Genomic DNA, 13,207 nt, shown 5'->3' with positions numbered 1-13,207 from the left:
AAGTGAGGTTGAACAGGCTAGTAATAGGGGTTGCAACAATTTTGGCGGATAATTTAAGAAAGAGAGGGTCCAGATTGTCTGGCCCGGCTGATTTGTAGGGGTCCAGATTTTGCAGCTCTTTCAGAACATCAGCTATCTGGATTTGGGTGAAGGAGTAATGGGGGGGGCTTGGGCAAGTTTCTGCAGGGGGTGCAGAGCTGTTGGCCGGGGTAGGGGTAGCCAGATGGAAAGCATGGCCAGCCGTAGAAAAATGCTTTTTGAAATGATCGATTATCGTAGATTTATCGGTGGTGACAGTGTTTCCTAGCCTTAGTGCAGTGGGCAGCTGGGGAGGTGCTCTTATTCTCCATGGACTTTACAGTGTCCCAAAAATTTGGGGAATTAGTGCTACAGGATGCATATTTCTGTTTGAAAAAGATAGCCTTAGCTTTCCTGACTGACTGTGTATATTGGTTCCTGACTTCCCTGAAAAGTTGCATATCGCGGGGGCTATTCGATGCTAATGCAGTATGTCACTGGATGTTTTTGTGTTGGTCAAGCGCAGTCAAGTCTGGGCTATATCTGTTCTTAGTTCTACATTATTTGAATGAGGCATGCTTATTTAAAATGGTGAGGAAAGCACTTTTAAAGAGCAACCAGGCATCCTCTACTGACGGGATGAGGTCAATATCCTTCCAGGATACCCGGGCCAGGTCGATTAGAAAGGCCTGCTAGCTGAAGTGTTTAATGGAGCGTTTGACAGTGATGAGGGGTGGTCGTTTGACCACGGACCCATTACAGATGCAGGCAATGAGGCAGTGGTCGCTGAGATCCTGGTTGAAGACAGCAGAGGTGTATTTAGAGGGAAAGTTGGTCAGGATGATATCTATGAGGGTGCCCATGGTTACGGATTTAGGGTTGTACCTGGTAGGTTCCATGATAATTTGTGTGAGATTGAGGGCATCTAGTTTAGATTGTAGGACGGCCCGGGGTGTTAAGCATATCCCAGTTTAGGTCACCTAACAGTACGAGCTCTGAAGATAGATGGGGGCCAATCAATTCACATATGGTGTCCAGGGCACAGCTGGGGGCTAAGGGGGGTCTATAACAAGCGGAAGCGGTGAGAGACTTATTTCTGGAAAGGTGGATTTTTAAAAGTAGAAGCTCAAATTGTTTGGGCACAGACCTGGATAGTATGACAGAACTCTGCAGGCTATCTCTGCAGTAGATTGCAACTCCGGGCCCTTTGGCAGCTCTTTGGTGTTAAACGAATGGGGGCAAGAAATGTGAATTGTTTCGCTCTCAAGAAAAGGGTGCCATTGAAAGGAGTGATTTCTGGGGTAGCAGTAAATGTAAAAGTTGACCAACTGAAGGGGACGATTCCCAGTGTTTGTGATGCTCGTCGTTTGATGCGACACTGACAGGGTGGCGAGAGTGGTGAAACAGAAGAGTCATTGTCTGTTCTTTTGAGTTTTGATGTTGAGTCTGTCCGACAAAGTGATGTACCGAATACATTATGCTGTTACAGGTGTCAAGCTTATAGGCATGTGGCAGCAGTGTGTAGGAGGGAGGTTCCTAGGTGTGAGAAGTGTGCAGAAGGGCATGAGACAAAGGAATGTGTTGCATTGGGGAAAGTAGTGGTGTGTTAATTGTTGGGGTGCCCATGGGGCTGGGGATCAAAATGTCCCGTGCGAGAGGGGCAGGTTGAGGTTTCCAGGGTTAGAGTAGTGCAGAAGTTGTCATATGCTGAGGCAACGAAGAAAGAGAGGAGTGGTGTGAGTAGTAGATATGTACTAGTACAGAGGGATAGGCCAACAAGTGATATATGTTTCAGTAAGATTGGATTTTTGGCATTTATAGCAATGGTTATCAACTGTACCGCAGGGATGGAATGTAAGTCGCAAAAAAATGAGGTTTTGGTGGCAGCTGCAGAGAAGTTTTTGGGTGTGCGGGACTTGACATCAGAAGAGCTACAGGGTGTGTTAAGTGGTGATGTCCCATCCTTTCAGGTTGTTGGCATGAGGTAGGATTAAATATATTTAAATAGTGAAGTAGGGTGGTGTTAATATATATTATTATGATGTTGTGAGTGTAGCGTTAGATGGTAGGGTATTTGTTTATTTATTTTTTCAATCAAAGTATACGGGAGTTGTACTCCAGTCTAGTATGTGGCGGTAATGCAATATATTGGATGCCAACCCGCCGTTACATCTCATCGAAGAAGAAGCCATGACCCACTTCTGTTTAGCCGTTTTCGATTGTTGACCCGGTAGCGAATGTAGGAGGGGTCATTCGGGTCACAAGCATGTCGTGGAGGGGGTGCATTTTAAGATGGGCTAGGGATGACATTATTTGTATAGCAACGAGAGGAAACAGGTATGGTGTACAATATGCATTTTGACCATGGCTGAGCTCTTCAACAACCTTGACCACTGATATATGTATTGTCAGTCGTGAAAAGATAGCTAAATCTCAGCTAGCGGCTGCCAGAGCTAGCTAAGTTAGTATGTTAGTTTGACGATTAACAGCTCATCCCTTTGATATATGTTGCTTGTGGTGCCACGGTCCACTAGTCTTTACAACCTGTCAATTCACAGTTGTAGTACTATTTGGGGTTGCTTGTTACTTCAGTCTTCCCACTTAAATATTGTTTGAGTTGGCTATTCTTCTGTGCCATGTAGCTAGCTATTTTTTGGGAGCGCCCAAAAGTCCTTTGTTGTTGTTTACGAATTCTGCCATGTTAATATGAAAGAATTACCAGCTGCCTTACCTGTGTTCATTCACTGTTAGCACAGTATTTCTTAATCCTAGTCCTGGGGTCCCAAAGGGCTGCACGTTTTGTTTTTGCCCTAGCGCTAAACACTTGGGGTGTATTCATTAGCAACAACTGTTGCAAAACGTTTTGCAAAGGGAAATGTTTTCTAATGAAAACTAGATACTACCAGACAGAATACCGGTAGGCCTGTCCCTCCGTTTGGTTCCTAGTGAATACAACCCAGATTCCACTTATTGCTCATCATCAAACCTTTGTTTAGTGGAATCAGGTAGTGCTAGGGCAATAACTCCACTCCCTAGGAACAGGATTAAAAAAAACACTGATTAAGCAGACACTCTTTTCCAGAGCAACTTAGTCAGTGAGTAAGTTCCTCCCTTTACTTTCAAAATGACTTATCTTTTCTCTAGAAAGAGGATTCAAACCATTTCTCCTTTTACTCAGGAGAAACTAATTGACCAATCATCTGTCTCTTACTCTTCACTGTTCATGTTTTCCTAGAATCACCCTCAACACTCAACAGAGATGTGGCTTCAAGAAAGCAGTGAAGGAGACAAAGACCAAGAAGGGGGTCATAGAGGAGGCGGGGCCCTCACACACACAGCCCAGTGAAGGGCTCATCCACAAGAGGGGTGCATCACCCCCCGTGGAGCCCTCAGTGGCATACTCCAGGAGCTTTGGCAGACTGGTCAAGCCCCTGGTGTTCACAATAGGGGTAGGTTTTTAGGTCTTTCTTTTACTAAACATACACTACTCAATATAACTGTATTTCTTGTTACACACTTTTACTGTTTCACACACATAGACCTCTATAGGTCTATTGCCAGATTCAGCACAGCATTGACAGGGAATAAAATAAAGGGGATTAACACCATGTTAGTTTACAGGCTGTTCATTTGGCACAGCGGCCATCTGGCAGTATGAGTCACTGAAGTCCCGGGTCCAGAGCTACTTTGACGAGGTCCGGGCCGATTGGTTGGAGAAACTACGGCCGCAGAAACAGGGGGATCTTCGCAAATGGGTGAGTCCTTTTATTTAAATACCACGCCTCATTATTTTGTATACATCTTTATTGATACATTATACAGGAAATTGATAATTTTGCTGTCACAGTACTCGGCCTCTCCCCACAACATACACAAACAGTACAACATGCTGGGAGCAGCACAGGTTCCCTGGAATGGGGTTAGGGTGTATAGTCTCCCCCATTTGTAACTGAAAGGGATATGAGGGTTACAAGGAACAATTCCGGTGTGCTGGATTTTTTTGTCACTGATTATTTGGACGAATTACAATTTTGCGGGGCTGGCATCTTTCAAGTTTCATAACGAAAGGGGTTGATTTGTCCCAAAGGTGGACGAGGATTTCAGAGGAGGGGGTGTGGACTTTGCCACTCGCACTAGGTCAATTATGTCAATGCTCCCCCTTTCTCTTCTTGCTGAACTGTTCACACTGATGTCTTAGCGAGTTGATTCCCTATGCTGGGTCGTGTTTATTACTACACGCAACAGAATAAAAAATTTAAAAAACATTTTGCAACAGAAAACTAAAATGTATGTTTTTTATTGGACCAGGTTATCCCTCCTTGTTTCCGTCAGTTTTATTCTGTTTGGTGCCTAATGAACACGACCCAGGTTTCACTCCATTGTGTGGGCGTTTTGTCAAACCGGTTCTGTTTCTGTTACAGATCAACCAGTGGTGGAACAGCTTGAGTGAAGGCCAACGTACTGTTGCAGGTTAGTCTGTACTGAAGCCCATAGATTTTTTTTTGTGTCCTCCTCAATAGTAACTAGTTGATACAGATAATGATTGTCACTTTCACTACTACCCTCTATCTCAAGATAATGTATACTTTTTGTCTGTATGAGAGAGGAATTTGTCCTGCTTTATACTCAACCACTTTGATACACAAACACATTAGATTGGAGCAGGTTGCAGTGCAGTGCCCAATGAGCAGTTTAGGGGTTTAGGTTCCTTGCTCAAGGGAACATCCCGCCATCTTTTACCACCCTTCAGCACCTCCCCCCACCTCTTTTATTATCCACTAATCTCTCATTAATTCAATACTTTTCTACTCCTGTCTCAGGGATCATAGCTGCTAATGCTGTGGTGTTTTGCTGTTGGAGAGTGCCATCCTTCCAGCGCTCTATGATCAAATACTTCACATCCAACCCTGCCTCCAGTGAGTAGGGGAGACTGTCCTATCCTATGGCAAATACACTTAACTTGATCTCTGCCTCAGGAAGTGTTAATTGTTACGTTCCGCAGCAAGAAACATAAGGGGGAACAAACCGAGTAACTGACAACAACCAAAACGAAACAGGTGGGGTTTTAGGAGGCGGTCTGAAGGACGCGCATGGGGGTGTCCACTGAAAGTTGACTAGCATCAACATTTGGAATATAAAAAACACCCATGAGAGCCCACTAAATTTGCCCAAGAACACGCAAAAACATTTTAAACCCACACCAAACTTAAAGACAGTAAGCAAACCAAAAAGTGGAGCAAAACAAAAACAGGGAAGATCAGATAAAGGATTTTGTCTAGAAATCAAAATAGCCAACTAAAGGTCTTAACCCTCCACATAACTGGAGCACTGGGCAAGTCACTCTTAAATATCATCTGGGTCAGCACAGGTGAAGCACCTTCTGACTAACAAGATGGACAAGCCAGTATAGGTGTAACGTATACTGACAAACGAGGTGACACCAATCGGCGCACCCAACGTGCTAAAGTGCTATACGTACTAAAGTCCAACCTCAAAACTTAAATGGAAAAACTTGTAACCATAATCAAGTGTCAGGATTAGGGCCCTGAGTTTTTCTTCACCATGCACCAGGAAGAGCAGCTAATGGGGATCCATAATAAATACAAATATGTGACCTAACCAGGAAAATCTCAGGAGCCCTTGTTCTAGGCTATAGTTTTTCCTGGTCCGGTCAATCATGACATTTTATTACTAGTAACACTGACAGAGGCAGAGATCCAGTTAGTTTGACATATGTAATAGATTTTGTAATATTAATTTAACTCACCTGAGCTCTTACAGTAAAAACAGCATAAAAAATAAATATTAACAGCCCAAATATAATCTGAAAAGACTTCTCCGATAAGAAATAGTGCGGACAGTAGCAAACCCTAGCAAAACATTTAGTAATTAAAATATTTCTTATAGGACAAATTCAGGTAGATCGCTCCCCGTTTTGACCTGTTTAGTTCCTAATGAACACTTCCCTGATCGTCTCCTGTCTGTACCCTACCCACAGAAACCCTTTGTTTCCCCATGCTCCTGTCCACGTTCAGCCACTACTCCTTCTTCCACATGGCAGCCAACATGTACGTCCTCTGGAGTTTCTCCTCCAGCATCGTGTCCATGCTAGGCAGGGAGCAGTTCATGGCCGTTTACATGTCTGCAGGTACCAGCGCGTGTGTGTGTGTGAGAGAATGTAATAGACAGATTACTAGTCCTGAAGTACAGACTTATTTTCAGATAAATAATCAATCATCTCCTCATTGCCAGGTGTTATCTCTACGATGTTCAGCTATGTATGTAAGACAGCCAGCGGGCGCTTAGGTCCATCTCTTGGAGCGGTAAGCACCAACATTTTAGACTTCCTGCGGAATTCCCCTTTACTTCCTGTCTCTGACATCACTTTCTGTCCTCCAGTCAGGAGCCATCATGACAGTCTTGGCTGCAGTCTGTACCAAAATGCCAGAGGCTAAGCTGGCAATCATCTTCCTCCCCATGTATGCTTTCTCTGCAGGCAATGTGAGTGAACAACCCTTACAGCACACTTAACCACACAGAGGCTACCTTCCAATTTTCTATCCATGAGAAAATGGCACATTTCTATGTTTTGTAGTACAAAAGATGGAGGAAGGTAAGTGTTTCCAATGACGTCGTCAACCAATGAGGAGGCAATGCCTACTCACAGTTGGTCAAAATCACACATAATGGTTTTCCAATGACATAATTTGTATCTTCCTCAATTTTTTTCCCTACAAACATAAACACCATTTTCACATACTGTATGTTGATGTTGGTGGTGCTGGAAATTATGAATATTAATACAATTGTGAAGTTTCCCTTTAAAAGTATTGGATTGATGCAAGCATAGATGGAAGTTTTCACCATATTCCTCATACCAATGAGGGGGAGTGTACTAAGGCTGGGAATTGCCAGGCACCTCACAATACAATATTATCACGATGCTCAGGTGCCGATACGATATGTATTGCGATTCCTCCGATGTCTATGTATTGATTCAATACTGGGATTTTATTGCGTTTCGATGTTCCAAACAAATTGCTGAGAGCCATGAGAAAACAAGTTTTGATCAGTCATGGAAATAAGTGCTGAAAACAAATTGGTTCCCTATATAAAAAGAAAATGGAGAACAAGCCATGAAGGAAAAATACTGGAATTTTGGTGCAGTTACAGCAAACTAACGCAAACATCGTATTGCGATATTGTCAAAATGATACGATAAACCGTCAAATAAAATCCCGACATTTTACTATCTATTTTTTTTACCCCCATTGCTATAGTGTACATGTGTACAGTTCAGGAGAAGGGTACAGAATCGCAATGTCGTCACAAACGAAGCATTTTGGACCCGTTGTTCCGCTACTTGGGGATTAGGGTTGATATTTTGTTGTTTTTTTTACGTGTTTTGACAATTATGATTTGAATTATTGTGGCTGTGTGAAATGTTTTAGTAGGGTGTCTTACGTGACCTGCTGTGCACACTTACTGAGATAATCAGTAACCTAGCTACCAGCAACCATAATTTTCAAGGAAAGGAGGAGACACATCGAGCTAATGACCAGAGTTCAAACATTTCCCAAGTTTATGCAAATTTCAGCAACGCGACCGCCTAACAGCCAATCGGGAGAGGGCAGCTCTTGCTAGCAGGCTTTGACATTAACTAACAATAAAATTGCCATCATGCATGCTGTTTTAAGGATACCCACCATGTGAGATCTCAACGACTTAAATAATCCCTAAGTACCCCCCTTACTAGATCTGACTGCTGATGGCTACTTTATTGAGGAAAATGTACTTGTCCTTCCTAGCTATCTTAAGATGAATGCACTAACTGTAAGTCGCTCTGGATAAGAGCGTCTCAATGACTAAAATGTAAGTGTAAGTCCAGGAAGTTCTTTGTTGTCCTATTTATTCACACCATCCGTTTTCTCTTCTCCTGTCCAGGCATTGAAAGCCATAGTAGTCATGGACACAGCTGGCCTAGTTTTAGGATGGCGGTACTTCGACCACGCGGCCCATCTAGGCGGAGCTCTTTTTGGCGTGTAAGTCAGCTTCAAGTCCATCTGTCTGTATGCTCTCACACACTCATCCCCATTTAAACTGTCTGTTGCACAGGGCAGCAACAAAACATCTCAACATCTAGGTCAAGCTAGCTGTCTTTAACATCTTCTCCACTATACCCCGGCTTTGCTGATTTTTGTTTGGGAGGCGGCACCCCCCAACTCTCAGGTGCGCCACTCTTCTTGCCCGATGTTTCTCCCAACCTATCATGTACATGTGTGGTATTGGGTCGGGTACTTCGACAGCTGAACATTTATGAATTAAGATATATTATTTTAGTCTCGTTTGAGCTCTGTCCGTTCTACCTCTCTTCCTATCTCTATACAGTGCATTTGGAAAGTTTTCAGACCCATTGACTTTTCCCACATTTTGTTACAGCCTTATTTTAGAATTGATGAGAAAAATGTTTTACTCCATCTACACACAATAAACTGTTTTCACTTTGACATTATGGGGTATTTAAATTTTTTGCAAATGTATTAAATATAAAACTGAATACCTTATTCACATAAGTATTCAGACCTTTTGCTATGAGACTCGAAATTGAGCTCAAGTGCATCCTGTTTCCATTGATCATCCTTGAGGTGTTTCTACAACTTAATTGGAGCCCACCTGTGGTAAATTCAATAGATTGGACATTATTTGGAAAGGCACACACCTGTCTATGTAAGGTCCCACAGTTGAGAGTGCATGTCAGAGCAGAAACCAAGTCATTTGGTCGAAGGAATTGACCGTAGAGCTCCGAGAAGGGATTGTGTTAAGGCACATATCTAGGGAAGGGTACTGAACATTTCTTCAGCATTAAAGGTCCCCAAGAACAAGTGGCCTCCATCATTATTTAATGGAATAAGTTTGGAACCCCCAAGACTCTTCCCAGAGCTGCCGCCCAGCCAAACTGAGCAATTGGGGGAGAAGAGCCTTGGTCAGGGAGGTGACCAAGAACCCGATGGTCACTCTGACAGAGCTACAGAGTTCCTCTGTGGTGATGGGAGAACCTTTCAGAAGGACAACCATCTCTGCCGCATTCCACCAATCAGGCCTTTATGGTAGAGTGGCCAGACGGAAACCAATCGTCAGCAAAAGGCACATGACCGCCTGCTTGGAGTTAGCCAAAAGGCACCTAAAGGACTCAAACCATGAGAAACTAAATTCTCTGGTCTGATGAAAACAAGATTGAATTCTTTGGCCTGAATGCCAAGAGTCAAGTATGGAGGAAACATGGCACAATTCCTATGGTGAAGCATGGTGGTGGCAGCATCATGCTGTGGGGATGTTTTTCAGCGCCAGGGACTAGGAGACTAGTTAGGATCGATGGAAAGATGAACGGAACAAAGTACAGAGAGATCCTTGATGAAAACCTGCTCCAGAGTGCTCAGGACCTCCGACAGGGGCGAAGGTTCACCTTCCATCAGGACAACGACTCTAAGCACACAGCCAAGACAACGCCGGATGGCTTCAGGACAAGTCTCTGAATGTCCTTGAGTTGCCCAGCCAGAGCCCGGACTTGAACCCGATCGGACATCTCTGGAGAGACCTAAAAAGATTGTAGACCTACACAAGGCTGGAATGGGCTACAAGACCATCGCCAAGCAGCTTGGTGAGAAGGTGACAACATTTGGTGCGATTATTCGCAAATGGAAGAACACAAAAGAACTGTCAATATCCCTCGGCCTGGGGCTCCATGCAAGTTCTCACCTCGTGGAGTTGCAATGATCATGAAAACGGTGAGGAATCAGCCCAGAACTACACGGGAGGATCTTGTCAATGATCTCAAAGCAGCTGGGACCATAGTCACCAAGAAAACAATTGGTAACACACTACGCCGTAAAGGACTGAAATCTTGCAGCGCCCGCAAGGTCCTCCTGCGCAAGAATACATATACATGCCCGTCTGAAGTTTGCCAATGAACATCTGAATGATTCAGAGGACAACTGTGTGAAAGTGTTGTGGTCAGATGAGACCAAAATGGAGCTCTTTGACATCAACTCAACTCGCCGTGTTTGGAGGAGGAGGAATGCTGCCTATGACTACAAGAACACCATCTCCACCGTCAAACATGGAGGTGGAAACATTTTGCTTTGGGGGTGTTTTTCTGCTAAGGGGACAGGACAACTTCACCACATGAAAGGGATGATGGACGGGGCCATGTACCGTCAAATCTTGGGTGAGAACCTCCTTCCCTCAGCCAGGGCATTGAACATGGGTCGTGGATGGGTATTCTAGCATGACAATGACCCAAAACACACGGCCAAGGCAACAAAGGAGTGGCTCAAGAAGAAGCACATTAAGGTCCTGGAGTGGTTTAGCCAGTCTCCAGACCTTAATCCCATAGAAAATCTGTGGAGGGAGCTGAAGGTTCGAGTTGCCAAACGTCAGCCTCAACCTTAATGACTTGGAGAAGATCTGCAAAGAGGAGTGGAACAAAATCCCTCCTGAGATGTGTGCAAACCTGGTGGCCAACTACAAGAAACGTCTGACCTCTGTGATTGCCACAACAAGGTTTTTGCCACCAAGTACTAAGTCATGTTTTGCAGAGGGGCCAAATACTTATTTCCCTCATTAAAATGCAAATCATTTTATAACATTTTTGACATGCGTTTTTCTGGATTTTTTTGTTATTCTGTCTCTCACTGTTCAAATAAACCTACTATTAAAATTATAGACTGATAATTTCTTTAAGTGGGCAAACGTACAAAATCAGCAGGGGATCAAATACTTTTTCCCCCCACTGTATGTATATGTGATATTTCAGCATATGTTTTTTTTACGTTTGCAAAACATTCAAAAAAACTGTTTTTGCTTTGTCATTATGGGGTATTGTGTGTCGATTATTGAGGGTGAAAAACTATTTAATCAATTTTAGAATAAGGCTGTAACATCACAAAATGGATAAAGTCAATGGGTCTGAATACTTTCTGAATGCACTGTGTTCCTTACCTATTCTCTTTTTTTTCTTTTTTTTTTTTTAACAGCTGGTACATCATGTATGGCCACGAGCTGATATGGAAGAACCGCGAGCCCCTAGTGAAGGTGTGGCACGACCTGAGGACAAAGGGTCCTAGTGGGGGAGGAAACGGTGGCAGCGGCCCCCAGTAGAGCGCACTGGACTGGGTGAATGCATGTGGATGGACTGGTCTTGGCTGATGTGTAAATTATCAGATTACAGAAGAGTGTCAATGGCATCAACAGCCTTGCTGGCCACACAAACCGAAGCCCAACTCTCCATTTACCCCCCACACACAAGCTCTATGTTTGTCTCTCACTCTCTCTCATAAAAATGCCATTTGCATTCAGTGCTTTCTCTCTCACACACACACTACATAATAATGCAGGGATTTTGTGTGTTTTTGAGAGAAGAGGAGAGGACACACTGTTGAGTTACACTATGGCCTGTATTCACAAGGTGTTGATCTAGGATTAGTTTAGTCTTTTAGATCATAATGATTTTTGGTGAATACGGACCCGGGAGCCTACAGGTCACCATTATCTCCCCAAATGCTGAGGTGGAGGACTAAACCCTAAGATACGAAAACCATACGATCACAAAACCACTCCCACTGTCAGTACAGGGGATGGCTAGAGAGCTACATTGCATTCGGAAAGTATTCAGACCCTTTGACTTTTTTCACGTTTTGCTACGTTACAGCCTTATTCTAAAATTGGTGACATTTTTTTTTTCTCTCATCAATCTACACACAATACGCCATAATGACAAAGCACATTTTTTTTTATAGATATTTTTTTTAAACATTTATGCAAATATATTGTAAGTAAAAAAAAATATATACATTTACATAAGTATTCAGACCCTTTACTCAGTACTTTGAAGCAGCTTTGGCAGCGATTTATAGCCTCGAGTCTACTTGGGTATGACGTTAGAAGCTTGGCACACCTGTATTTGGAGAGTTTCTCCCATTCTCTGCACATCCTCTCAATCTGTGTCAGAGTGGATGGGGAGCGTTACTACACATCTATTTTCAGTTCTCTCCAGAGTTGTTCGATCAGGTTCAAGTCCGGGCTCTGGCTGGGCCACTCGAGGACATTCAGAGACTTGTCCCGAAGCCACTCCTGTGTTTTCTTGGCTGTGTGCTTAGAGTCGTTGTCCTGATGGAAGGTGAACCTTCGCCCCTGTCGGAGGTCCTGAGCACTCTGGAGCAGGTTTTCATCAAGGATCTCGCTGTACTTTGCTCCGTTCATCTTTCCCTTGATCCTGACTAGTCTCCTAGTCCCTGCCGCTTTAAAACATCCCCACAGCATGATGCTGCCAACCCACAATGCTTCAGGTGCCAGGTTTCCTCCAAACGTGACAAGGCCAAAGAGTTCAATCTTGGTTTCATCAGACCAGAGGATCTTGTTTCTCATGGTCTGAGAGTAATTTAGGTTTCTTTTGGCAAACTCCAAGCGGGCTATCATGTGCCTTTTACTGAGGAGTGGCTTCCATCTGGCCACTCTACCATAAAGGCCTGATTGGTGGAATTTTCTAGAGATGGTTGTCTCTCCCTTCTCCACAGACGAGCTCTGACAGAGCTCCAATCAGGTTCTTGGTCAGCTCCCTGACCAAGGCCCTTCTCCCCCGATTGCTCAGTTTGGCCGGGTGGCAAGCTCCAAGAAGAGTCTTGGTGGTTCCAAATTTCTTCCACTTAAGAATGGAGGCCACTGTGTTATTGGGGACCTTCAATGCTGCAGAATTGTTCTGGTACCCTTCCCTAGAGCTGAGACTCAATACAATCCTGTTTTGGAGCTCTACGGACAATTCCTTAACTCATGGCTTGGTTTTTCCTTTGACATGCACTCAACTGTGGGACCTTTTTTTATAGACAGGTGTTCCTTTCCCAATCAATTGAATTTACTACAGGTGGCCTCCCCAATCAAGTTGCAGAAACATCTCAAGGATGATCAATGGAAACAGGATGCACCTGAGCTAAATTTTGAGTTTCATAGCAAAGGGTCTGAATATTTATGTAAATATGGCATTTGTTTTTTTTATTTGTAATACATTTGCAAAAAATGTCTTGGCCTATTTTTTTTCTTTGTCATTATGGGGTAGTGTGTGTGTGTGTGTGTGTGTGTGTGTGTGTGTGGATTGATTGGGGGGGAATTATTTAATCCATTTTAGAATAAGGCTGTA

General features: G+C 43.6%; 1 protein-coding gene across 1 annotated transcript; it reads left to right on the top strand.

Moving 5' to 3' along the window:
- The first annotated feature begins 2,235 nt into the window (after positions 1-2,235).
- On the top strand, positions 2,236-11,765 carry LOC115205816 (presenilins-associated rhomboid-like protein, mitochondrial). Its single transcript, XM_029772157.1, has 10 exons — positions 2,236-2,355; positions 3,254-3,467; positions 3,633-3,773; positions 4,440-4,488; positions 4,839-4,934; positions 6,017-6,166; positions 6,271-6,341; positions 6,418-6,519; positions 7,963-8,060; positions 11,052-11,765. The coding sequence occupies exons 1-10, from the start codon at positions 2,285-2,287 to the stop codon at positions 11,173-11,175; spliced, it is 1,116 nt and encodes a 371-aa protein (XP_029628017.1). The 5' UTR covers positions 2,236-2,284; the 3' UTR covers positions 11,176-11,765.
- Positions 11,766-13,207: the final 1,442 nt, after the last annotated feature.

Source organism: Salmo trutta, chromosome 13 (assembly GCF_901001165.1).
Source record: "Salmo trutta chromosome 13, fSalTru1.1, whole genome shotgun sequence".
NCBI classification, from domain to species: Eukaryota; Metazoa; Chordata; class Actinopteri; order Salmoniformes; family Salmonidae; genus Salmo; species Salmo trutta.
Note: the sequence above shows the minus strand (reverse complement) of the source record. Positions and strands in the feature narration are given on the sequence as shown.

Bases quoted from the DNA above. Each gene is read 5' to 3' on its own strand.
- LOC115205816 (XM_029772157.1), top strand. From the start codon at position 2,285: ATGTCGTGGAGGGGGTGCATTTTAAGATGGGCTAGGGATGACATTATT. The intron at 3,774-4,439 runs GTGAGTCCTTTT...TTTCTGTTACAG, and splicing joins AGGGGGATCTTCGCAAATGG to ATCAACCAGTGGTGGAACAG. The intron at 6,520-7,962 runs GTGAGTGAACAA...TCTCCTGTCCAG, and splicing joins ATGCTTTCTCTGCAGGCAAT to GCATTGAAAGCCATAGTAGT.